Source organism: Poromitra crassiceps (assembly GCF_964638095.1).
Source record: "Poromitra crassiceps genome assembly, chromosome: 4".
Lineage (NCBI taxonomy): Eukaryota > Metazoa > Chordata > Actinopteri > Beryciformes > Melamphaidae > Poromitra > Poromitra crassiceps.
In genome coordinates, this window is record NC_139626.1 from 2,424,242 (window position 1) to 2,451,369 (window position 27,128).

The 27,128-nt window shown below is 44.6% G+C and overlaps 1 protein-coding gene across 3 annotated transcripts in view; it reads left to right on the forward strand.

The window, feature by feature from the left end:
- The window catches only part of dnmbp (dynamin binding protein), a 106,757-nt gene that overhangs the window by 61,638 nt on the left and 17,991 nt on the right, over positions 1-27,128 (forward strand). For 2 of the 3 annotated variants that reach the window (XM_083634606.1, XM_083634607.1), the window contains exon 1: positions 5,182-7,039. The exons of the other annotated variant lie outside the window; for it this stretch is intronic. In XM_083634606.1, coding sequence (XP_083490732.1) covers positions 5,308-7,039 — 1,732 coding nt within the window. In that variant the 5' untranslated portion in view covers positions 5,182-5,307. Of the gene's footprint in view, positions 1-5,181; positions 7,040-27,128 lie in introns of those variants that run through there. 3 annotated transcript variants of the gene reach the window in all.

Consider the following 27,128-nt stretch of genomic DNA (forward strand, 5'->3'; position numbering starts at 1 on the left):
GTCGGGAAAGAGATGGCTGTTTGAGGAAGCTCCCATTTATTAACATTTCAACAAAATAACACAACACCACCTGTGTTGTTTTTTACAGTGCACACAGTGTCATACAGTGTCATACAGTGTGGTGAAAAGAGGGCAAGAGAGGAAATTAAAACAGAAGTGGATTTATAGTTAGAAAGAGTGCTAAAAAAGAGAGATTTTTTTTTTTTTTTTTTTTTTTTTTTTTTTAAATCCATAGATAAGCCGCACCGTTATATAAGCCGCAGGGGCCAAAAAAGGCCAAAAAACGGGAAAAAAGGTGCGGCTTATGGTCCGGAATTTACGGTAGCTAACAGCTGAGCTAAGTAGGCTATAACTAACGTGTTAGCCGATCAGAAAAGCATGTAAACAGCGGTGAGAGCTCCTTTATTAAAGTATGAAACCATTTCCAATGAACAAATGGCATGTAGCCTTCAACTTTAAAACAAAACAATGTGCTTCTGCTTACTTCTTACATTCAACTCTGTATGGCAGTGAGTGCAGACAGTGCAACACCAGTGGCATGTAGCCCTCAAGTATTTAAAACAAAAACAATAGTGCTTCTGCTACTTACTTAGCCTACATTCAACTTTGTATGGCAGACCTGTTCAAAGAATTCAAGGTGGGTTCATTCTTTCAAACGGTGTAAAATAACACGTTTAACAACATATCAAACGGACCTTATCCTGTCACATTAGCTGGCAATGCATTGTGTAACCAAAAAACGTTTGGCTAACGTTAACGTTAACGTGTTTTGTAATGGAATCTTTATGGGACACGGCTAATACCTGGCACAGCGTTAGCTAGCATAGTGTAGCACGTGTGCAATGCAAATGGATTCATTATGGAACTATGGCTAAGTTCGGCTATTAGCCGTGGCCCATAATGATTCCATTACAAATATTGCATTGCACACATGACATGTTATTTTACTAAAAATAATACATTTTACCATCATTTCAAGTAGAATGATACCACCCAAGCAAGAATATTTCAAGTGTTTTATTGAAATATTTGGACCATATAATGATAATACAATTATCTCAACCTTAAAAGGTTACATATAGGTGCCAAAAAGCCATAAATTCACATCAAAGAACAAAGAAAAACTACAATTATAATTCAAGTTTAAACAGTAAGTGTGCAGCTGCAGCATTTATTTAAAAAAAAAATCTTTATCCTGCATCCCTAAACAGAAACAGGGAAAAAAGGTGGAAAATCAGATGACGGCTTATATGTGTTCTGTTGATTGTTAAAATGTGTATGGGTATAGTATATGGGTGACGATCACATGCACCGGCCGTATGCCAGGTTTCGACCTGGCCTTGTTTCTTTATTAGTGCTTAACTCACAGGTATGTACATTTCAAACACATTTGCTGGGGTTGTTTCAAAAAATTGTTGGTCATCCTACTGCTGCTGGTATGCAGTTACACACACACACACACACGCACGCACGCACACACACACACACACACACACACACACACACACACACACACACACACACACACACACACACACACACACAGGAGGGAGTATTTTTCCTCTTTAGCAGGGTGTGTTCCTGAGAGTGTGAAGTTTGAAAGACAATGGCTGCTTATTGTTCCAAGGCAGGGAGTAACTTCAGCAGCGAGCTCTCTGCCTGCTGCTGCTGCATTGTTGTTGCATTTTTTTTTGTGTGTGCTTTATTGGACAGTAGAAACATTTTGACATTTGTCTTTCAGCTGAGTTCAGCCCTTCTTTTCCCCTCGGTTCTTCTCCTCTCAACACTTTCAGGATGGTGACATCACAGATTCTGTGAAAAGAGTGTCAGAAAAATGACAGATAACACTGATGTGAGTGAATCAAGTCTGGTAGAGTGGGAGGAGCCATACTGATGTGAGTGAATCAAGTCTGGTAGAGTGGGAGGAGCCATACTGATGTGAGTGAATCAAGTCTGGTAGAGTGGGAGGAGCCATACTGATGTGAGTGAATCAAGTCTGGTAGAGTGGGAGGAGCCATACTGATGTGAGTGAATCAAGTCTGGTAGAGTGGGAGGAGCCATACTGATGTGAGTGAATCAAGTCTGGTAGAGTGGGAGGAGCCATACTGATGTGAGTGAATCAAGTCTGGTAGAGTGGGAGGAGCCATACTGATGTGAGTGAATTAAGTCTGGTAGAGTGGGAGGAGCCATACTGATGTGAGTGAATTAAGTCTGGTAGAGTGGGAGGAGCCATACTGATGTGAGTGAATCAAGTCTGGTAGAGTGGGAGGAGCCATACTGATGTGAGTGAATCAAGTCTGGTAGAGTGGGAGGAGCCATACTGATGTGAGTGAATCAAGTCTGGTAGAGTGGGAGGAGCCATACTGATGTGAGTGAATTAAGTCTGGTAGAGTGGGAGGAGCCATACTGATGTGAGTGAATTAAGTCTGGTAGAGTGGGAGGAGCCATACTGATGTGAGTGAATCAAGTCTGGTAGAGTGGGAGGAGCCATACTGATGTGAGTGAATCAAGTCTGGTAGAGTGGGAGGAGCCATACTGATGTGAGTGAATCAAGTCTGGTAGAGTGGGAGGAGCCATACTGATGTGAGTGAATTAAGTCTGGTAGAGTGGGAGGAGCCATACTGATGTGAGTGAATCAAGTCTGGTAGAGTGGGAGGAGCCATACTGATGTGAGTGAATCAAGTCTGGTAGAGTGGGAGGAGCCATACTGATGTGAGTGAATCAAGTCTGGTAGAGTGGGAGGAGCCATACTGATGTGAGTGAATCAAGTCTGGTAGAGTGGGAGGAGCCATACTGATGTGAGTGAATTACCATAAGTCTGGTAGAGTGGACACACACACACACACACACACACACACACGTGCGTATGAGCCTAACATGGTTAATAGGAGCCTGTTCTAGTTCGTACTTTTCCTGGATCTGTTTCTGTTTCAGGTTCAGATTTCTCTGTCAGCCCAGCAAACCAGACAGTGTCCAGCAATACGAGCCCTTTGCTGGACATGGTACAGCTCTCATGGACGTTACCTAACACAGCGGATACAGAGAGGAATGTTTGTATTTGACATTCCTACAGTTGACACACTCACACGCAGGGACACACAGTTTCGGTCATGTCCTGCTACTGAAAGCTGAGATGTCCTACTGCACCCAGAATTAAACAAAATGACATAAAGTAGGGAACAATTGTGTGGATGATTGGAAGATTTCTATGCTGCTCAGACTTACATTGTGAAATACAGTATGTGTGAGTTTTGGCCTGTGTATGCAAAAAAAAAAAACAGAAACCAGTGGAACATTTATCTTTTTACAAAGCTGTTTCACTCATTTATTTAGTTTTTTTTCTTTTCAAGATGTAACATCTTGAAACAAATCAACCTTATTTCATTTGATGTCATTTTATGTAAATGTAGACAACTAGTAAGACTACTGGCACTTTTTTTCAGTTCTTTGTAGAAAACAAGATTAAGACTGAATGCAAGATAAAAAAATCACTTAGTGAGACTGTGTTATTTGTAGTGTGTGCTTAGAATCTAAATGCTTTTTCACACCAGTATCTTTGCGTGTGTCAGATTGATTGTTTGACCTTGATGGATTGCATTGCAATAATAATGGATAACACAAAGTAAAGTGCTTCATAGTTGCTATCTTCATCTCAATCATCTGTTCTTTTATACTTTTAAATCCCCCCCCTGTGTGTGTGTGTGTGTGTGTGTGTGTGTGTGTGTGTGTGTGTGTGTGTGTGTGTGTGTGTGTGTGTGTGTGTGTGTGTGTGTGTGTGTGTGTGTGTCTGTGTCTGTGTCTGTGTCTGTGTCAATCAAGGAGATGGATTTTCCTCAGAATTAAAATATTGAAAAACCTTCACCATTCAGAGGGCTTTATAAAATCAGTGAGAAGGAAATCTCTGTCATAAGGGAACAACCAATGTCAGTTTCTAATTACATTTGAACCTTACTGAATTGAAAGTAATTGACACCTGTGTGTGCCTGTGTGTGTGTGTGCCTGTGTGTGTGTGTGTGTGTGGGCCCTTTAAACCTGTCCCTTAGTGCTTGTCTCTTTCATGGAGAGTGAAGGGGGAGGGATATATTATACTCCAGCTTTATGAATAGGCCAGAGTTTTTTCTCACACTAAACGATGGTGTGTCTCCGCAGAGTGGGGACGGCCCTCAACAATAGCTCATTGTACGCACCAGCAGCTACTCTGTCTGCACTGACCAATCAGAGCAGCTACTCTGTCTGCACTGACCAATCAGGCTGTGTGTCTCTGTCTGCACTGACCAATCAGGCTGTGCGTTCCCAAAACTGTCTCTCTCCCCACTCTTTCTCATTGGCCCTCTCCCTCTAAATATTGACTTGTCTATTATTTATTATTTTTTACACATATCTATCTTTCCCTCTCACTTGCTCCTCTCCTCTCCTCTTGTTTCCCAACAAAATCACGTGTCTGTCTTCATGTGTAGATGCATCGCTCCACCCTGACATGTCAAATTGCCAGGCTTAGCCTACTTTCGTTCTCGGTTCCGGTTAACCCACAAATGACCATGTCCTCTTGTCCAATGATCAGTGAACAAAAAGTATTGTGAACATTTGAAACGCTTTTGAAACATAAAGAGGATGAAGTGACTGCGATGCATCAGTTACTTCGGCCGATCAAATGAACAGTTAAACATGGCAGTTGTGCCCTCTGGAAAGGACAAAAAGGGAGCAAAACAGGATACAGGGGAAGGATGGAGGATTGTTGCATGGAAATGGAAACTAGTTGGTGCCAAGTGGCGTTCACCTCAAACGCAGACTGTGAAGTTAGTCTCCTTCCTCTGTCAGCAGACTGTGAAGTTAGTCTCCTCCCTCTGTTAGCAGACTGTGAAGTTAGTCTCCTTCCTCTGTCAGCAGACTGAAGTTAGTCTCCTTCCTCTGTCAAAGAACATCTCCAGACAGACTGTTTTCCTGCAAACAGAGGAGCTACGAGCCAATTGAAACGCTGGGAGGGGCCGTCTGGCTAATCTCCTCCACTCATGTGACTCTACTGAATCATTAACCCAAGGAGGCTCCTCCTTCAATAACCCCCCCCCCTCCCCCTCTCTCTCCTTCCATGATTGGCTGGGCTGGCTGGGCTGCGGGGAGGGTGTGATTTAGTTACACAGAGGGCTGGGAGTAGCTTGGGTCAGGCAGTCCCGTTCAGGCAGCGGTGAGAGGAGAACAGAGCAAACAAGTGGGAGAGTTACAGAGACAATGCCTGACAGGTGTTATGGAATGCAAGACTGTGAAGACGGGGATATGAAGCCGCGCTAAATCAGATCTACACATAGAACCATGAAGGGCCAGGTGGCTCTTGGGAATCCAGCTATGATTGGTGCAGTGGATTGGAACTACGGCCCCGGTGCCCCGATCAGGAGAGGACAGAGCGTGGAGGAGCTGGGGGATGCCGGCTGGGCCAAGGAGATGGAGAGGACGGCTCGTCTGCAACGGATACAGCAACTACGTCAGCTCCAGCTCCAGCTCCAGCTCCAGCAGCAGCAGCAGCAGCAGCAGCAGCAGCAACAGGTTGGATATCCTGGGTACAGAGTAGTTGCAGGGCAACCACACGGAGCAGTGATGGTGCCAGGTCCTGGTGACCCAGGTCCTCCTCCAGGCTGCCCTATGCCAGCACATGGAGGTCTGATGCCTGTTCAGAGTGGGCCAATGGTGGCTGTAGGTGGGCCGGTGCCGCCTCCAATGCACGTGCCACCTCCATGGCCAGTGCAATGGCAGAACCAAGCCCAAATTATACAGGGCAATGTCTGCCACCAACAAGACACCAGGAACATCTATTTCCACCCGGGTTCCGAGGATGGTCACCTGGAGCTGAGGAGATCTGAATGGAAAGGCAAACATTGTTTCTACCAGGGACCAGAGGACTACAGCAGCCACCAAGAGTACAGTAGAGTGCCACAAGAAAAGGACAGCGATGACCCCAGAGGTCAAGAAAGGTATGACCAATTAGAGGGGGACTGTTGGGTTAGGGAAAGGGACAATGATTCTGAACGTTATGGTCATAAGGGCCACAGAGACTTGGAAGAGTATGATCCTAAGGACAAATACAACCACGGAGATCATTATGGCCAGAAATACAACGAGCACTATGACCACAAGGATCTCAGAGAACATGACAACTGCAACAGCCGGCATGAAGACTACTACGATCCTAAAGACCACTATGCTCGCAGAGAGGACTGCTATGAACAGAGGGACAGAGACCACCACTACTACGACCGCAACGATAGGGACTATTATGAACGTAAAGAGAGGAATGACTGTCGAGACAAAGACCGCTACCAGCGTAGAGAGGAGGACCACTACTATGATGAGCGAAGACCCAAGGACCATCATTTTGACCAGCGCGTAGAGGACCGATATGACCGCAGAGAAAACATCCCTAAAGACCGGGATGCAGCCTACGATCGAAGGAGCGAGGAAACTTACAGCCATAAACGAAGGGACCAACGTGACTGTGGACCGCACGAGCACGGCAGCTACAAGGAAAAGGACCACTATTACAGATATAGGGACGCCTATGATGATGAGAAAGATGAGCATTACCACCAGAAAAGGAGGGATGACTGCAAAGCAAAGGAGCATTATGAACGGAGGGCCGTAGACCACTACCACCATGACGACGAAGACTGCCACAAACGCACGGAGGCTGACCACTATGAAGGCAGAGAAGGGGGTCGCTTCCAGCAGGAGCCCCGAGACGGATATCGGGACTTCCGCTCGACATCCATCGATTCCACCACAGCTCGCAAGAAACACTGTGAGGAGTGGGTCGAGGAGCAGAATCAGAAGCTGGTGCTCCGGGAGAGGCTCTCTTACGAGGACCCCGTTAGATACAGACACAATGAAGACCAGGAAAGGGGATACGAGTCGTGTTCCGGGAGCGCAGGTCCGAGACGCGGTCGCAAGCCCGTCTACGTGGGCTCACTGGACCGCAACAGTTTCTACAGGAAGACGGCACCAAGCTCTCTGAGAAGGTCGCAGTTTGCCACAGACAGGAAGCCAAAGCAAGGTAAAGTAGTGTCATGTGGGAACAGGTAGTGTATCTGCTGTGTTGCAGATGCCAGAGGGCTGTGTTTTTATGTCATCAATAAGGAGTCTGTTTTCTTGTAGGGTTCATAGCAGCCCACAATGCATCAGTGATAAGATGACAGGCTCAGGTGCAAGTCCACCTTACTAAGCAGGTCTTGTCCAAAGTGGACACACTTAAGGTCATAGTTTGAAAGTGTTCATGTCAATCCTATAAGCCCACTGGATCAAAGAAGGAGATCCATATTGTTGGTGACCTTCAGAAGCCCCCGTGGTGCTTCCAACCAAAGTGCTGAGTAGCCAGGCACTCCCTAGGAATGTGTGTGTCAGACACAACCTGTGTGTGCGTGTGTGTGTGTGTGTGTGTGTCTGTGTGTGTCTGTGTGTGTGTGTGTGTGTGTGTGTGTGTGTCAGACACAACCTGTGTGTGTGTGTGTGTGTGTGTGTGTGTGTGTGTGTGTGTGTGTGTGTGTGTGTGTGTGAGTGAGTGAGTCAGTATCACCTATTCTCACAGGAAGGTGAACTGAGGTATGTGTTGTAGGCAAAGGAACCCGCAGAACCGGTTCTGTGGGTTCTTGGTTTTTGTTGTCTCTCTCTCTCCCTGTCCCTTTCTGTTTTCTTCCATACTCTGCATAGCTGCTGCTGTGTCAACCAGAACTTGTCTTTTCAGTTGTTGCACATGACTGAAAGGTCGTTACAGTTTTCAACTGTATCCCTGATACATGTATAACAGAATCTGCCATTTGAAACAAAGTGGCATTTCAGTTTGTCATTTGAGCTGATATTAAGTTTAAGAACAAGTAGTAACATTCATGACGACTGAATGAGCTGCATTTTCTGAGCTGAGACTTTCTCATATAAGTTTTTACATACAAATACCGCTATGCACATTTAGACCTAAATACTTAGAACCCCTTCATGCACAAAGACGTACTCCTTCAGAACTTGTTGTTACTCGTTTTAACTGACGTTTTGACTGTGATTGTTGAGACATTTTAAAAATAGAGGGAAGATAAAGCACAAATGCACTGTTAACTGTAAAATCTAGGAGTCATATTCTAGGTCAGAGGTTCTCAAATATTTTTCAGCCAAGGACCCCTTATAAGATAGAAAATATACCGGGGACCCCCTCCTTCTGATTTGTGATTTTGGGCTAAGCTTAATTGTTTCCACGGTAACATGCTTGACATTTAAATTGATAGGTTTGTCAGATTAGAATGTAATCCATGAACCATTTTATATTTAAAGCATAACATATTTTCATTGAACTATGAAGCTTTTGCACACACAAAAAGTCCCCCCCCCCCCTGAAAACTTATCGCGGAGCCCCTGGCAAAGTACCATGGACCCCTGAGGGTCCCCGGACCCCCATTTGAGAACCACTGTTCTAGGTAGTAGATAGTCTAGGAGTCACCTGTTAATATTCAGCAGTGTCCAATACTCCGGATAGGGCACTCCCAGGTGAAAATGGCTGTAAATGGGATGTTTAGAGTTAATTTGTAAACTGATAAACAAGCATAAATCTGTAACCAATCAAAACCCACCACAAAGTGTGTGCGTGTGCGTGCGTGTTCCTCATGAGGGCCGGTAAGTGAGAGAGAGCACTCCTCCGGCTGAGGTCATTCTGAGAAGAAGCAGGTGGCGCCCCCCATCCCCTCCCCCAGCCACCTACACACACACACACACACACACACACACACACACACACACACACACACACACACACACACACACACACTTCCATTTGGGAAGACATATTAATCCCTAGCGTCAGCATGGTGAGTGGATGGCGGGGCTCTGTCTGGTGCCAGGCAGCGGCCGGCACTGTGCTGACTCCTTCACTGCAAGACTAGACTGAAACTGTGTGTCTGTGTGTGTGCGCGTGCGTGTGTGTCTGTGTGTGTGTGTGTGTGTGTGTGTGTGCGTGTGTGCGTGTGCATGTGTGTTAGCATATAGGGAGGCATGGGGAGGCTTACTTGAAGGATGACGCCATTTAAAAAAAAACACACACACACACACACACGCACGGCACGCTTACTTCTGCACGTCTTGTCATCCGTTAATCTTGTTAAAGTGTTTCAGCGTGGTCAGGGTGTTTCAGCGTGGTCAGGGTGTTTCAGCGTGGTCAGGGTGTTTCAGCGTGGTCAGGGTGTTTCAGCGTGGTCAGGGTGTTTCAGCGTGGTCAGGGTGTTTCAGCGTGGTCAGGGTGTTTCAGCGTGGTCAGGGTGTTTCAGCGTGGTCAGGGTGTTTCAGCGTGGTCAGGGTGTTTCAGCGTGGTCAGGGTGTTTCAGCGTGGTCAGGATGTTTCAGCGTGGTCAGGGTGTTTCAGCGTGGTCAGGGTGTTTCAGCGTGGTCAGGATGTTTCAGCGTGGTCAGGGTGTTTCAGCGTGGTCAGGATGTTTCAGCGTGGTCAGGGTGTTTCAGCGTGGTCAGGATGTTTCAGCGTGGTCAGGGTGTTTCAGCGTGGTCAGGATGTTTCAGCGTGGTCAGGATGTTTCAGCGTGGTCAGGGTGTTTCAGCGTGGTCAGGATGTTTCAGCGTGGTCAGGATGTTTCAGCGTGGTCAGGATGTTTCAGCGTGGTCAGGGTGTTTCAGCGTGGTCAGGGTGTTTCAGCGTGGTCAGGGTGTTTCAGCGTGGTCAGGGTGTTTCAGCGTGGTCAGGATGTTTCAGCGTGGTCAGGATTCTGCAGCGAGCAAAGCATTTGATTGCCGGACTAAAAACATAAAAGAGCACTGGGCTGCACTGCTTATTGGGTCTTCACTGTGATTCAGTGACATTGAAGTGACTGTAAAGGGTTTTTGAGAGAGGCCTAAAGCCTGGACAACAAGGGCTATTGTTCTCTGTAATCCAGCATTAGACCTCTCTCTCTAGTAGTATATACAGTATAGAGCCTATTAAAGCATCTATTAGCCAGTGTTTCAACTGGTTGACTGGAAAGCTGAGACTCTTGTGGATTCAATGAGTCCAATTGTCTTCATGTGTGATCATGTTAGTCCCCAAAGTAACAGACCATTTTTCGAAACTTGACGTCACTGTAAAAAAAATTACCTACTTTGACCTCTAGGATCATCACAGCCTCATGAAACTTTACGACACATTTTTGAGCAGCCGTGTGACATGTTACGTTGTGACTTGTTACGTTGTGACATGTTACGTTGTGACATGTTACGTTGTGACATGTTACGTTGTGACTTGTTACGTTGTGACATGTTACGTTGTGACATGTTACGTTGTGACATGTTACGTTGTGACATGTTACGTTGTGACATGTTACGTTGTGACATGTTACGTTGTGACATGTTACGTTGTGACATGTTACGTTGTGACATGTTACGTTGTGACTTGTTACGTTGTGACATGTTACGTTGTGACATGTTACGTTGTGACATGTTACGTTGTGACTTGTTACGTTGTGACATGTTACGTTGTGACTTGTTACGTTGTGACATGTTACGTTGTGACATGTTACGTTGTGACATGTTACGTTGTGACATGTTACGTTGTGACTTGTTACGTTGTGACATGTTACGTTGTGACATGTTACGTTGTGACATGTTACGTTGTGACTTGTTACGTTGTGACTTGTTACGTTGTGACATGTTACGTTGTGACATGTTACGTTGTGACTTGTTACGTTGTGACATGTTACGTTGTGACATGTTACGTTGTGACATGTTACGTTGTGACATGTTACATTGTGACATGTTAGGTTGTGACATGTTACGTTGTGACATGTTACATTGTGACATGTTACGTTGTGACATGTTACGTTGTGACATGTTACGTTGTGAAATGTGTGTGTAAATACTTCCTTTGACCGACTAATTTTTTTTCTCAACTTCCAAAAGTGCCATATTAACCCTTAACGGGGGTATAGAGCTCAAACTGCTCTCTTGATAACACTGTTGAAACTATGGCGCATTGATATGAATGGTGAACAGACCATTTGGCTGAACGACTTCACCAACTGTACATTATCACTTTTTAATGGACACTCTGCAGCCAATCAGAATCGAGTATTTACCCAGACCATGGTATAAAACCGTTTATACCAGCAGGGGACTCAACCCACTGTCGTCTGACAACAGGGGCCTCAACCCACTGTCGTCTGACAACAGGGGACTCAACCCACTGTCGCCAGGCAAATGTAGGTCAGAAACTCCCTGACAGAATTGTTGACATCTGCACAAGGCACCTCCAGTCACACCTCACACGCACATTTAAATGCACCTGTATGCTTCACTCATTGGTTTATCCCAAAGCCTTTCTTACAATTGCGTTGGCAACCAGAGCTGAGCAAAAAATAGCTGAATAATATCCTCAAAATGATATGTTCATCTTTGAGGCTTTTTGATTGTGTGATAATCATGCACACCTCAACTAGGGCAAATAGTTGAAGCTACGTGGAAATATTGTTGTCAACTCTCTTAGATAGCATTCAATTTGATATTTGTTGAGTGTTGAGTTAAGCAACACGTCTGGTCTTAATGTTGTGGTAAGGAGCTTAGAGGTGCTTAATATGGATTTATTTGATTTATTTTTTTGTCACAAACAGGAAGGATGGATACTGGTAGATTCACTACACTCATTTCCAAAACACTACACCTTTCAATTCAGATTCAGCTGAAAAATGGTGCCACTGCTACCTGCAGTAATCAGATTGATGTTATCTGTACTTTCTCAGGTGACTAGAGGCGTGGGAAAAGACATACTACAGATACACTGATCTGCTCTTTGACCATGTGGATTTACACACTCCCCTCAGTCAGGACTAGTTTGTTCACAGACCTAAAGCATAGAGAAAGCAGTGTAAGAGCAGTATCTGCCCTAGACTTACACTCCCCTCAGTCAGGACTAGTTTGTTCACAGACCTAAAGCATAGAGAAAGCAGTGGAAGAGCAGTATCTGCCCTAGACTTACTGCAGTTTTAGTCATGGGACTATTTCATCATTCCCAGTATCAGTTTCTATATCTGTTATTTGAAATTGGTTCTTGCTTAGTAATATCCAGTTATATTTTATGGACCAATTGAATGTTATTTTTTCATTTTGTGTATTCAAGAAGAGAAGGTCCGCACACTGTGGCTCCATTAAACCAGTTTATTGGACAAAGGATGTGACGTTTTGAGTTCATGCTCCTCTTCATCAGACTTCATCATGTCTGTGTGTGTGGACCTTCTCTTTCTGAAGGTTGATCTCTTCTTCTGACTCAGCACCTGCCTTGAAGGTTTGTGGATGGGCGCGACTGCTTTCTTTATTCATTTTGTGTCTGCAATAAGACTGGATGATGACTTTCCATGGCTAATGCACTGGCTATAAAAAAACATTGAATTACTTCTGTCAGTCGTTAGAGAGAGAGAGAGAGAGAGAGAGAGAGAGAGAGAGAGAGAGAGAGAGAGAGAGAGAGAGAGAGAGAGAGAGAGAGAGAGAGAGAGAGAGAGAGAGAGAGAGAGAGAGAGAGAGAGAGATCCATATCCCTCCCAAGTCTCAGAGTCAGTTTATTTACCATTTGCAGTCGAAACTACATTGGAATTGGGGTGCAAGAGCTTAAAACATAGACACAAATATGACAAGTCATGACAACATAACATAGCATATAGATAGACAGACAGTAAAAAGGTTTAAAAAGTAAATAGTAAATATAGAGAAAGTGAAACAATCTCAGCTTGTCAAAGGGACCTACTGTAGCTAAGGCAGAAGAAGCAAGCCTGATCATCTGGTGTCATTGCTCGCTGACTCACAAACTTGATGTTACTTATCAGGAGCCGATGTTAGCTCCCAAACGCCTTTTAACTCATTGAGTGCCAAAGACGACTAAAGTCGTCAATTGCGTTTTTTGACGGTGGGACGTGCATCAAAGCCAGATCCATCTCCTGTGAAAGTATGGTGGCTGTTGAATGTGTAAAAGCTATTTTAGGGACCCATTAGGTGGCGACAGTGCTCTCCAGATTAGAGAAAGGCCAGGAGAAAAGAGAGAAGAAGTAATGGGGAAACGGAAATCGCATCGATATGCATGAAGCATAACGTTAGCTGTGCCTGTGAACAGCAGTCAATCTGCTGCCACAGCCCCTCCGTCTCCGCTGCAATAGCCCCTCCATATGATTTAGTTGGCGACACCAGCGTCTTTCTGAAAAGTTACATTATTCTCAGCTGGGAGCCGGCGACACGATGTGAAAAAGCGGGGGGATGCAGCGCACTTTTCAGTGCAGAGTCAGAGCAAAAGCAGAGCGAGAGCAAACGCAGCAGAGCCCCAGAGACACTCCCAAGGAGGAGTAGGAGGGGGGTGGGGCACGCAGGGCAGCAGAAAGCCCAGAAAGCCCAGAATCGGACGCAGCTTCACAGCTCACAACTGAAACCCCAGAAACGAGCGAGCCCGATCCAGACTGCCCCGACGAGCGGCCGCCATCCAGGCAGCAGACTCGCCTGACACAAGCAGCACTCAGAGCGAGCAGCAACATCATGACACACCCACGGAGGAGGAGTTTGCAGTAGAGGGGGGGTGGGGGTGCTGTTATATTGAAGGAAATTACTGTTCAGATGTTTCAGGTCAGAAAATATTAGTTTCAGAGTCAGTGATTTGCTTGAAATGCTATATTTCACAAAAGGCTCAATATCTCAGCTTCTAGATGGAAACGCCAATTTTTTCTGTTTTTGACCTATCTTCTCCGGCTGATAAGTAAAGAACGGAAAATGATATCAATAAACTTTTTTTTGCTGCTGATACAATAGAGTCTCATCGTTCTTTGTGCGTGTTCGGTGTTTACATAGTAATATCACACAATATTCTGTGGGCCTCGAGAAATCACTGAAAATGCTCTGAAACTCTGGCACTGGGAGCGTCCGTTCTCCAAAAGTGGCTGGCACTCAATGAGTTAAACAGTGTAATAGTGGCACAGAATAGCTAAATAATGTTTCTGTGTACACTGTGCAATACAGTAAAACTGAATTCTGTTCACTTTGATTTAGTCTGGGGAAAAACCCGTATAGCCCCTGAAGCGGACATTTGTCTGTACTTGTGCTACACTAAAGTTAGCGAAATATACTGTTGCTAATCCAGTCCTTCAAAGGCTCAAGGCAACTCTACCTCACAACAAGCATTTTCCCACAGCAGCAAGCTGAAGGCAGTTTCCCTGAGAGTGACAAGGTGCTAGTATTATCATGGAAATAGATCCACTCTTATTGATAACTCCACCTCCTTTAGCTCTGCAGTATTAAGTCCCTTCTTTGTCTCCATGGCTACATTTCGGTGATTTCTACTAGGTTGTTGCACCGTTGTGCATCATTGAAGCAGCTGTGAGACCCAATAGACCCATTGTCCTCTGCGTCTCCATCCAGCAACTTGAAGACAGTGTGGCGTTGGTTGGTTCTATAGGGCCCTCAATGGCTTTGGCCCCTCTTGCGGTTGTCCCTGCACATATGCAAAGCTGATGGTCTCTTGAACTCATCGGACATTCTCACATCATAGAGATTGGAAGGAAGAGGACATTCCTAGCAAGGTGGAGATGCTTCCATTAGCAGCCAAGTCTTTACAGTCTTGCTCAGTTTAGTGTTCTAACCTCTCACCTTGTTGCATCATCTGAGGTATTCAACTTGTCAATGAGATCACAGCTTTATCCAACTGACAACAGCCGAAGCTACAGTAGATCTCTCGGATGCCGAGCAAATGTACTGTACCTGCTTCTACAATGAGCCACTTGTGGTTTGGCTGTAGCGTGTAGGGCTGTGATGATCAGCAACACCCAACAGCAGTTTGCTTTGAGATTGTGCCAGGAGCTGGAATGTGACCTTATGACCTTTGACCCTTAGGGATAAACAGGAGTGCATGTCACTGAGGAAGCTCCCCTTCCTCTTCCTCAGTATTTAGAGGGAGCTTTTTACTGAGGAAGCTCCCCTTCCTCTTCCTCAGTATTTAGAGGGAGCTTTTTACTGAGGAAGCTCCCCTTCCTCTTCCTCAGTATTTAGAGGGAGCTTTTTACTTGCGTGCGACAGTTGGTGTGACAAATCCAGACGGAAGTGCACAATATAGCCCCACTGGAAAAATGCTGATCTTGCACCATACTTGATTTGATCACAGTGCTTGATTTTGACGATTTGAAAAAGACACTATAAACTAGAGCACTCCTTAGTTTGTTTCTGTAGGGACATTTAGTTTGAGGAGTCAGATTGGTGAATTAGAAAGTGTTTCTTTAGGGACCCATAAGAGTGTTACACGCTTTACTCTCTGTGTTCACATGTCACAATTTATTTCTCGTCTCACAGTAGTGAAGTTTCAGCGTCACAATTTTTTACATATTCATTGCAAGCCACAGCTTGCAAGTTGTCAAGTAAATACTGTTGCTAGTGTTATAGCAGTTTGACCTTTGCCAGAGTCACAGGGCCTGTATGAACCCATTCTCAAGTAGTTTTATGTGCCGGCTGAACACACACACACACACACACACACACACACACACACACACACACACACACACACACACACACACACACACACACACACACACACAGTCCAAAACTTGGCTTGATATGAGGGCCCCCGCTATTGGTGTTGCCAAGGCGACAGGGCATTCTTGTGAACTTTGGAGCAGAACACACACAGACACACAGACACACAGCAGAACACACACAGCACTGATTGTGTCTGACCTTCTCTGTGGACTGCAGACTTTTGACTTTGCACAACTATTAATGCAGTACGCTCATTAGAAAACAGGCATTTAGTGACATGTTACTTAATTAATTGTGTGGAAAAATCAAGAGACCTTCAAAAAGTTTCATCATAATAAAACAGTATAGTGTTAAGCTTTACTTGAATGATTTTGAAGATTCTCTAAAGCAATACCTTAAATATTGCCAGTTACTAAGGTGCAAGAGCATGGCAGAGAGAGACAGAAGAGAGGGATCATGATGTTGATAGAATTCAGCCTGTCAGGGGTGTAGCCTAGTCAGGTGTCAGTAGATTCTGAAACATGGAGCAGATTCACCAGAGAACACCGTAGACTGGACTGGACTGGACTGGACTGGACTGGACTGGACTGGACTGGACCTTCACTCCTCCAGTCCTGACTTAAGGTTACTGCTGTCAAATGCAGAGATTTCAGCAGCATAACAACTGAAAAAATGCAATGCTTGTTTTTTCCATCAGCTACACACACAGTATGAGAAGATGAAGAAATGCACCACTAGTGAAACGGCAGGGAATCATCTTCATACTTCTGTACCTCCAGAAGTGTATGTTTGAAATGTGAAAATGGATTCCTCAATCCTCACTAATGGTGTTTTATCTCAATATCATGCTAATAGTCAGACTAGCATAGCCTAACATCGCATGCACTAGTTCACAATAGACATTAGGATGCAGTAGTAGTAGAGTCCAGCTCCGGGTTTTAGTGTCTGCAATTGTGGTCGTCCACTGGTGTCTGGTCTGTGTGTGTGTAATCATGGTGGGTTCCCATCCATTCTCATGGTAATTGGAGCCCTGGAATGGACTTGTTGCAGCGGGACACAGAGTCCTGAAGCTTCGGGAGCTGGACTTTAATTTGACAATGGACTATCGTCGTTTCAATCAGCATGTTGTTTCTGAAGTGGCTTGAAGAAAAGTGTCAGCAGCAGCAGGTGGGTGAAGCCGTGCAGTCCTGCACATTTGAGCTCTCTGCCTTTCTTCCCCCCCCCTCCTCTTGATTCCTCTCCTCTTGATTCCTCATTGCGTAGCCTGGGAATTTTAGGATATGCGTTTCTCATTGTGTATGTTTTGTGTTTTGACAGCTTAAAGTGTTTGAGCATTTGTTGAGCATCCTTAGAGTACACTTTGATGATCCATGAACAACTGAAACCAGTACAAGCTAGACATGGTAGTACATGTGCTTTTCTGCGTGTGATACTTTGAGCACATTTGGAGAAACACTGCCATTGAGATGCATACTTCTAGTTGAACCTTTATTCATGAAATGCTTGCTGACCATGTGTGCTCATTCTGGGCTCCACTACAGGTTGTTATTGTTGCACAGATTCACACCACGGCCTCCTGCTGCTGAGAAGCTCCACTGGAGCAGTAGATGTTCCCAGCCAGTCCAGGGATTCAGTCCAGTAATGTTCCAGTCATAAGCCCACTAATCTTTAGGTCACCTTTAGGAGTGTTGTGAGTTGTGATTTGTTTGCTCCAGCGGATACCTTGTTTAAATCCTGGAGGACTTGTGCCGTTGCAAGTGTGGATTTAGTCATACTTGATGTGGCTGGTAGATGTTGCAGTATAGTGAGATATGTTGTATGGCTTGTCATTTCCAAATGCTATAAACCGCCCTGTCTGTTGTTGTTGTTGTGGAAAAACCTGAAGATCAGTGTGAGTTTGCCTAGTACACAGTGCATTTTGAATCACAACATTTGAACACTCATGATGAGAGAGAGAAATGTGATTTTGTCAATAGATATATTTGAGTGAACGGTGATGATGAATACAAAGTCTCCTGGCTTCATCAGCCCACGCATGTATTGTTTGTAAGACTTTGAGAGTGATATTCATTGACAGTGTGTGTGACCTGACACCACTGTGGTGCGCTGCACAGGATCCACACAGGAGAGATCCCCATCTCCCCTCACAAAGACCTGTTGATAACATTATAAACAGTCTTTCAGTCTTATTTTCAAAGCTCTTCACTATGGGTAACCGGGTCAGCTTTTCAATACAATTCATTTATTAACCCTCATGCTGTCGGGTAGTTTTATTTCTAATAATCCTGGCTGAGATGATGACTTTATGGGGAGCAGACCTCTGCGACCCTACAGAATAGGGTTAGGGGATAGATAGGGTTATATAGTGCTTCTGTAGGGTTTAGGGGATAAGGTTATATAGTGCGTCTGTAGGGTTAGGGGATAGATAGGGTTATATAGTGCTTCTGTAGGGTTTAGGGGATAAGGTTATATAGTGCTTCTGTAGGGTTGCAATGGTCTGCTCCCCAATGAAGTGACTCATCTCACTCATACTATTCATAAACATGTATATTATGTATAACCTTACATTTTCTCTATGGACCCGCCCCCTCCCCCAGGCCCCTCCCCCAGGCCCCCTGCAGACTTCCTGCTTCCTCTTGTCTGGATGTTTGGGTCCCATAAAGACTAGGCCCGTGACGGGGTGCAGAGTGGCCCCCTGAAGACTAGGCCCGTGACAGACAGGGTGCAGAGTGGCCCCCTAACCATTCTCTAAAAATGTCACGTTAGTTTTCATTGTGAATTAAAATCTAATTCACAATAAAAACGTGAAATAAAGTTTGACTGAGCTCCAGCTAAATTGTCAAATACCGCCGTCTGCTCACTACCCAGGCACTTATGTATAACTAACTTAACCTAACTAACTGTCCGGTGTGCACAACATTGTCAGACTAAACTCCGGCTGACACCCCAAAAACCTACAATCCGCTACAGAAAAATGTATATTGTTTGTTTATTAACTGGCCCCTGGCCTTCTATCATTTCACAAAAGTGGCCCCCGGGCAAAGCAAGTTGAGTATCCCTGGACTAGGCCATGCCAGAAGCTATTACTTCCACTCCACACTCTGTGTGTGTGTGTGTGTGTGTGTGTGTGTGGCCCTCACACACTGTAAAGCTCTTAAACGTCTCCATTGTCAGACCTCTGGACAATATGGAAATCTTCACATGGCAAAAGTTTGTCTAGATCTGAATTTTGAATCAACTCTGATTCATTCAGTTGAGCCCAACCGTGATTGGAAACGCACACATGCAATAAGAAAACTCGCACTAGTTGCAGTTTCGGCTGTGATCAGATTGTACGATTTTCAGCGGCGGGCTGTCGTTAGCTTTGCGTCAGTAGCAATGCAGAGCCTGGTGAAGTGTTAGCTTTGAGTGAGAGGTGAGTGATGATGTGGAGGTGAGGTGAGTAGATACTGAGTGACTGTTGTGAGGGTGTTTCCTTTTTGCTTTGTTGCTCAGTGGCTGCCACAGACAGATCCTGTTCCTTCCACCTGCTACTGTTGTTAATATCCTGAGACCCTTTCAACGTGTGTGTGTGTGTGTGTGTGTGTGTGTGTGTGTGTGTGTGTGTGTGTGTGTGTGTGTTTTGTCAGTGTGTCATGGTGGGAGTCAATTCACTTTCAATTCAACCGTAAATTTTCATCTTAAAATTGGCTTAAGTGTGGGTGGTGTAGTGGCAGTGTATGTCACGATTGTGATGTCATCAGTGATGTCACTTGAGCAATTGTGATGTCATCAGTGATGTAACTAATAAGCATTGTGATGTCATCAGTGATGTAACTAATAAGCATTGTGATGTCATCAGTGATAGGGGTGTCAAAAATAATTGATTATAAGATGCATCGCGATGCGGACAGAACGATTCTGCATCGGTTCGCAAATGTCAAAAATCGATTATTTAAAAAAAAATATATATATATTTTTTTTTAAATAATCGAATAAAATATAATGGAAGTACATGCATTTGTTTATTTTAATGCAATTCCAAATGCACTTTTATTTTAAAAGTAGCCACACGGTGAGAAAAAGCAAAGTGAGAAAAAATAAATCATGTATTGGGGAAAAAAAGTGATGCATCGATTTAAAATGCATCGAGATGCATCGATAATCATAATTGAATCGAATCGTAGCCCTCTGAATCATAATGGAATCGTAGCCTTCTGAATCATAATGGAATCATAGCCCTCTGAATCATAATGGAATCGTAGCCCTCTGAATCATAATGGAATCGTAGCCTTCTGAATCATAATGGAATCATAGCCCTCTGAATCATAATGGAATCGTAGCCCTCTGAATCATAATGGAATCGTAGCCTTCTGAATCATAATGGAATCGTAGCCCTCTGAATCATAATGGAATCGTAGCCCTCTGAATCATAATGGAATCGTAGCCTTCTGAATCATAATGGAATCGTAGCCCTCTGAATCATAATGGAATCGTAGCCTTCTGAATCATAATGGAATCGTAGCCCTCTGAATCATAATGGAATCGTAGCCCTCTGAATCATAATGGAATCATAGCCCTCTGAATCATAATGGAATCGTAGCCTTCTGAATCATAATGGAATCGTAGCCCTCTGAATCATAATGGAATCGTAGCCCTCTGAATCATAATGGAATCGTAGCCTTCTGAATCATAATGGAATCGTAGCCCTCTGAATCATAATGGAATCGTAGCCTTCTGAATCATAATGGAATCGTAGCCCTCTGAATCATAATGGAATCGTAGCCCTCTGAATCATAATGGAATCGTAGCCTTCTGAATCATAATGGAATCGTAGCCCTCTGAATCATAATGGAATCATAGCCCTCTGAATCATAATGGAATCGTAGCCTTCTGAATCATAATGGAATCGTAGCCCTCTGAATCATAATGGAATCGTAGCCTTCTGAATCATAATGGAATCGTAGCCCTCTGAATCATAATGGAATCGTAGCCCTCTGAATCATAATGGAATCGTAGCCCTCTGAATCATAATGGAATCATAGCCCTCTGAATCATAATGGAATCATAGCCCTCTGAATCATAATGGAATCATAGCCCTCTGAATCATAATGGAATCATAGCCCTCTGAATCATAATGGAATCGTAGCCCTCTGAATCATAATGGAATCGTAGCCCTCTGAATCATAATGGAATCGTAGCCCTCTGAATCATAATGGAATCATAGCCCTCTGAATCATAATGGAATCGTAGCCTTCTGAATCATAATGGAATCATAGCCCTCTGAATCATAATGGAATCATAGCCCTCTGAATCATAATGGAATCATAGCCCTCTGAATCATAATGGAATCGTAGCCTTCTGAATCGTAATGGAATCATAGCCCTCTGAATCATAATGGAATCATAGCCCTCTGAATCATAATGGAATCATAGCCCTCTGAATCATAATGGAATCGTAGCCTTCTGAATCATAATGGAATCATAGCCCTCTGAATCATAATGGAATCATAGCCCTCTGAATCATAATGGAATCATAGCCCTCTGAATCATAATGGAATCGTAGCCTTCTGAATCATAATGGAATCATAGCCCTCTGAATCATAATGGAATCGTAGCCTTCTGAATCATAATGGAATCATAGCCCTCTGAATCATAATGGAATCATAGCCCTCTGAATCATAATGGAATCATAGCCCTCTGAATCATAATGGAATCGTAGCCCTCTGAATCATAATGGAATCGTAGCCTTCTGAATCATAATGGAATCGTAGCCCTCTGAATCATAATGGAATCGTAGCCCTCTGAATCATAATGGAATCGTAGCCCTCTGAATCATAATGGAATCATAGCCCTCTGAATCATAATGGAATCATAGCCCTCTGAATCATAATGGAATCATAGCCCTCTGAATCATAATGGAATCATAGCCCTCTGAATCATAATGGAATCGTAGCCCTCTGAATCATAATGGAATCGTAGCCCTCTGAATCATAATGGAATCGTAGCCCTCTGAATCATAATGGAATCATAGCCCTCTGAATCATAATGGAATCGTAGCCTTCTGAATCATAATGGAATCATAGCCCTCTGAATCATAATGGAATCATAGCCCTCTGAATCATAATGGAATCATAGCCCTCTGAATCATAATGGAATCGTAGCCTTCTGAATCGTAATGGAATCATAGCCCTCTGAATCATAATGGAATCATAGCCCTCTGAATCATAATGGAATCATAGCCCTCTGAATCATAATGGAATCGTAGCCTTCTGAATCATAATGGAATCATAGCCCTCTGAATCATAATGGAATCATAGCCCTCTGAATCATAATGGAATCATAGCCCTCTGAATCATAATGGAATCATAGCCCTCTGAATCATAATGGAATCGTAGCCCTCTGAATCGTAATGGAATCGTAGCCCTCTGAATCATAATGGAATCGTAGCCTTCTGAATCATAATGGAATCATAGCCCTCTGAATCATAATGGAATCATAGCCCTCTGAATCATAATGGAATCGTAGCCCTCTGAATCGTAATGGAATCGTAGCCCTCTGAATCATAATGGAATCGTAGCCCTCTGAATCATAATGGAATCGTAGCCCTCTGAATCATAATGGAATCATAGCCCTCTGAATCATAATGGAATCGTAGCCTTCTGAATCATAATGGAATCGTAGCCCTCTGAATCATAATGGAATCGTAGCCTTCTGAATCATAATGGAATCATAGCCCTCTGAATCATAATGGAATCGTAGCCTTCTGAATCATAATGGAATCATAGCCCTCTGAATCATAATGGAATCATAGCCCTCTGAATCATAATGGAATCGTAGCCCTCTGAATCATAATGGAATCGTAGCCTTCTGAATCATAATGGAATCATAGCCCTCTGAATCATAATGGAATCATAGCCCTCTGAATCATAATGGAATCATAGCCCTCTGAATCATAATGGAATCATAGCCCTCTGAATCATAATGGAATCGTAGCCCTCTGAATCATAATGGAATCGTAGCCCTCTGAATCATAATGGAATCATAGCCCTCTGAATCATAATGGAATCATAGCCCTCTGAATCATAATGGAATCGTAGCCCTCTGAATCATAATGGAATCATAGCCCTCTGAATCATAATGGAATCATAGCCCTCTGAATCATAATGGAATCATAGCCCTCTGAATCATAATGGAATCATAGCCCTCTGAATCATAATGGAATCATAGCCTTCTGAATCATAATGGAATCGTAGCCCTCTGAATCGTAATGGAATCATAGCCCTCTGAATCATAATGGAATCGTAGCCTTCTGAATCATAATGGAATCATAGCCCTCTGAATCATAATGGAATCATAGCCCTCTGAATCATAATGGAATCGTAGCCTTCTGAATCATAATGGAATCGTAGCCCTCTGAATCATAATGGAATCGTAGCCTTCTGAATCATAATGGAATCATAGCCCTCTGAATCATAATGGAATCATAGCCCTCTGAATCATAATGGAATCATAGCCCTCTGAATCATAATGGAATCATAGCCCTCTGAATCATAATGGAATCGTAGCCCTCTGAATCGTAATGGAATCGTAGCCCTCTGAATCATAATGGAATCGTGAGGCCAGTGAAGATTCACAGCTCTAATCAGTGATGCCATGTCACTCAAGCAATTGTGATGTCATCACTTCCTGCCTGAGCCTATAAGTGGTGGGAGTTTAAGATCTCCAGAGTCTCCACCCTACTAGTATAGTCAACTTCTTCAAAATGCAAAAGTTACATCTTTTTTTGGTGTATTTTACTATTTTATGAATGAGGAATACATGTTGAAGTTCCATCACTGACCAATGAATAGCGGTTTCAGTTTGGATTTTAAATTAAGTTGGTAGTGAACTCTTTATGAACGAGTTGGTAGTGAACTCTTTATGAACGAGTTGGTAGTGAATTCTTTGTGCCTGAGTGCTTCATGTCTGTCCGGGCCCCATGCTGTTGTTTGTAAGTGAATGTGCAGCAGGTCTACATGCTAGTGCTCTGTTGTTTTGTGCAGCAGGCCTACATGCAGCAGGCCTACATGCTAGTGCTCTGTTGTTTTGTGCAGCAGGCCTACATGTTAGTGCTCTGTTGTTTTGTGCAGCAGGCCTACATGCTAGTGCTCTGTTGTTTTGTGCAGCAGGCCTACATGTTAGTGCTCTGTTGTTTTGTGCAGCAGGCCTACATGTTAGTGCTCTGTTGTTTTGTGCAGCAGGCCTACATGCTAGTGCTCTGTTGTTTTGTGCAGCAGGCCTACATGTTAGTGCTCTGTTGTTTTGTGCAGCAGGCCTACATGTTAGTGCTCTGTTGTTTTGTGCAGCAGGCCTACATGTTAGTGCTCTGTTGTTTTGTGCAGCAGGCCTACATGTTAGTGCTCTGTTGTTTTGTGCAGCAGGTCTACATGCAGCAGGCCTACATGTTAGTGCTCTGTTGTTTTGTGCAGCAGGCCTACATGTTAGTGCTCTGTTGTTTTGTGCAGCAGGTCTACATGCTAGTGCTCTGTTGTTTTGTGCAGCAGGCCTACATGTTAGTGCTCTGTTGTTTTGTGCAGCAGGCCTACATGTTAGTGCTCTGTTGTTTTGTGCAGCAGGCCTACATGTTAGTGCTCTGTTGTTTTGTGCAGCAGGTCTACATGCTAGTGCTCTGTTGTTTTGTGCAGCAGGCCTACATGCTAGTGCTCTGTTGTTTTGTGCAGCAGGCCTACATGTTAGTGCTCTGTTGTTTTGTGCAGCAGGCCTACATGTTAGTGCTCTGTTGTTTTGTGCAGCAGGCCTACATGTTAGTGGTCTGTTGTTTTGTGCAGCAGGCCTACATGTTAGTGCTCTGTTGTTTTGTGCAGCAGGCCTACATGTTAGTGCTCTGTTGTTTTGTGCAGCAGGCCTACATGTTAGTGCTCTGTTGTTTTGTGCAGCAGGCCTACATGCAGCAGGCCTACATGCAGCAGGCCTACATGCTAGTGCTCTGTTGTTTTGTGCAGCAGGTCTACATGCTAGTGCTCTGTTGTTTTGTGCAGCAGGCCTACATGCAGCAGGCCTACATGCTAGTGCTCTGTTGTTTTGTGCAGCAGGCCTACATGTTAGTGCTCTGTTGTTTTGTGCAGCAGGCCTACATGTTAGTGCTCTGTTGTTTTGTGCAGCAGGCCTACATGTTAGTGCTCTGTTGTTTTGTGCAGCAGGCCTACATGCTAGTGCTCTGTTGTTTTGTGCAGCAGGCCTACATGCTAGTGCTCTGTTGTTTTGTGCAGCAGGCCTACATGCAGCAGGCCTACATGTTAGTGCTCTGTTGTTTTGTGCAGCAGGCCTACATGCAGCAGGCCTACATGTTAGTGCTCTGTTGTTTTGTGCAGCAGGCCTACATGTTAGTGCTCTGTTGTTTTGTGCAGCAGGCCTACATGCTAGTGCTCTGTTGTTTTGTGCAGCAGGCCTACATGTTAGTGCTCTGTTGTTTTGTGCAGCAGGCCTACATGCTAGTGCTCTGTTGTTTTGTGCAGCAGGCCTACATGCAGCAGGCCTACATGTTAGTGCTCTGTTGTTTTGTGCAGCAGGCCTACATGTTAGTGCTCTGTTGTTTTGTGCAGCAGGCCTACATGCTAGTGCTCTGTTGTTTTGTGCAGCAGGCCTACATGCTAGTGCTCTGTTGTTTTGTGCAGCAGGCCTACATGCAGCAGGCCTACATGTTAGTGCTCTGTTGTTTTGTGCAGCAGGCCTACATGCAGCAGGCCTACATGTTAGTGCTCTGTTGTTTTGTGCAGCAGGCCTACATGTTAGTGCTCTGTTGTTTTGTGCAGCAGGCCTACATGCTAGTGCTCTGTTGTTTTGTGCAGCAGGCCTACATGTTAGTGCTCTGTTGTTTTGTGCAGCAGGCCTACATGCTAGTGCTCTGTTGTTTTGTGCAGCAGGCCTACATGCAGCAGGCCTACATGTTAGTGCTCTGTTGTTTTGTGCAGCAGGCCTACATGCAGCAGGCCTACATGTTAGTGCTCTGTTGTTTTGTGCAGCAGGCCTACATGCAGCAGGCCTACATGTTAGTGCTCTGTTGTTTTGTGCAGCAGGCCTACATGTTAGTGCTCTGTTGTTTTGTGCAGCAGGCCTACATGTTAGTGCTCTGTTGTTTTGTGCAGCAGGCCTACATGTTAGTGCTCTGTTGTTTTGTGCAGCAGGCCTACATGCTAGTGCTCTGTTGTTTTGTGCAGCAGGCCTACATGCTAGTGCTCTGTTGTTTTGTGCAGCAGGCCTACATGCTAGTGCTCTGTTGTTTTGTGCAGCAGGCCTACATGTTAGTGCTCTGTTGTTTTGTGCAGCAGGCCTACATGTTAGTGCTCTGTTGTTTTGTGCAGCAGGCCTACATGCTAGTGCTCTGTTGTTTTGTGCAGCAGGCCTACATGCTAGTGCTCTGTTGTTTTGTGCAGCAGGCCTACATGCTAGTGCTCTGTTGTTTTGTGCAGCAGGCCTACATGCAGCAGGCCTACATGTTAGTGCTCTGTTGTTTTGTGCAGCAGGCCTACATGCAGCAGGCCTACATGTTAGTGCTCTGTTGTTTTGTGCAGCAGGCCTACATGTTAGTGCTCTGTTGTTTTGTGCAGCAGGCCTACATGTTAGTGCTCTGTTGTTTTGTGCAGCAGGCCTACATGTTAGTGCTCTGTTGTTTTGTGCAGCAGGCCTACATGCTAGTGCTCTGTTGTTTTGTGCAGCAGGCCTACATGCTAGTGCTCTGTTGTTTTGTGCAGCAGGCCTACATGCTAGTGCTCTGTTGTTTTGTGCAGCAGGCCTACATGTTAGTGCTCTGTTGTTTTGTGCAGCAGGCCTACATGCTAGTGCTCTGTTGTTTTGTGCAGCAGGCCTACATGTTAGTGCTCTGTTGTTTTGTGCAGCAGGCCTACATGCAGCAGGCCTACATGCAGCAGGCCTACAAGCAGCAGGCCTACAAGCAGCAGGCCTACATGCTAGGGCTCTGTTGTTTTGTGCAGCAGGCCTACATGCAGCAGGCCTACATGCAGCAGGCCTACATGCAGCAGGCCTACATGCAGCAGGCCTACATGCTAGGGCTCTGTTGTTCCATAGAAGAAAGCAAAGTGGAATTCCACAGAAGTGGGTCAAAATGGTTGAATGCGGTCCCGCAGGTTTGTTATGTTGGAAATGACAGCGGACTGAAATGTGTGAAGTGGGGCGTAAAATGTGTGTGTGGAAGATCAAACGTGAGAATGAGCACATTCAATCCAGTGAAACGTGAACTCTGATTGTTTTCAGTCTCTTTGTAATGTGTCGTCGTGTGACTTTTAATAACCGACCAGCGAGCTGCTTTCTCATCTGTGGGGGGAAATATTGCAGTGTTGTCGGCTAAACGGCGGTTTGCCAGTTCAGTTGGCAAAAGTGACGGATAGCCAGAGATGTGCTGCAACTAATGAGAAAAGCTCCTCTTAGTGAAGTCTTAGCCCAGTCACGTGAAGGGAGGGGGGGCGGCTTGGATGAGGTAAGGCTGGACGGGGGCAAAGGGCAGGTGGCTGGGGGATCAGACACTCCTTTACCAAAAAAAAAAACAATATTTTTTTCAAACAGTTTAGCAAGTAACTATCTTTACTTGGCTAATGAACCTGCTTTGTGAGAAGCATTTTGGCTAAGGAG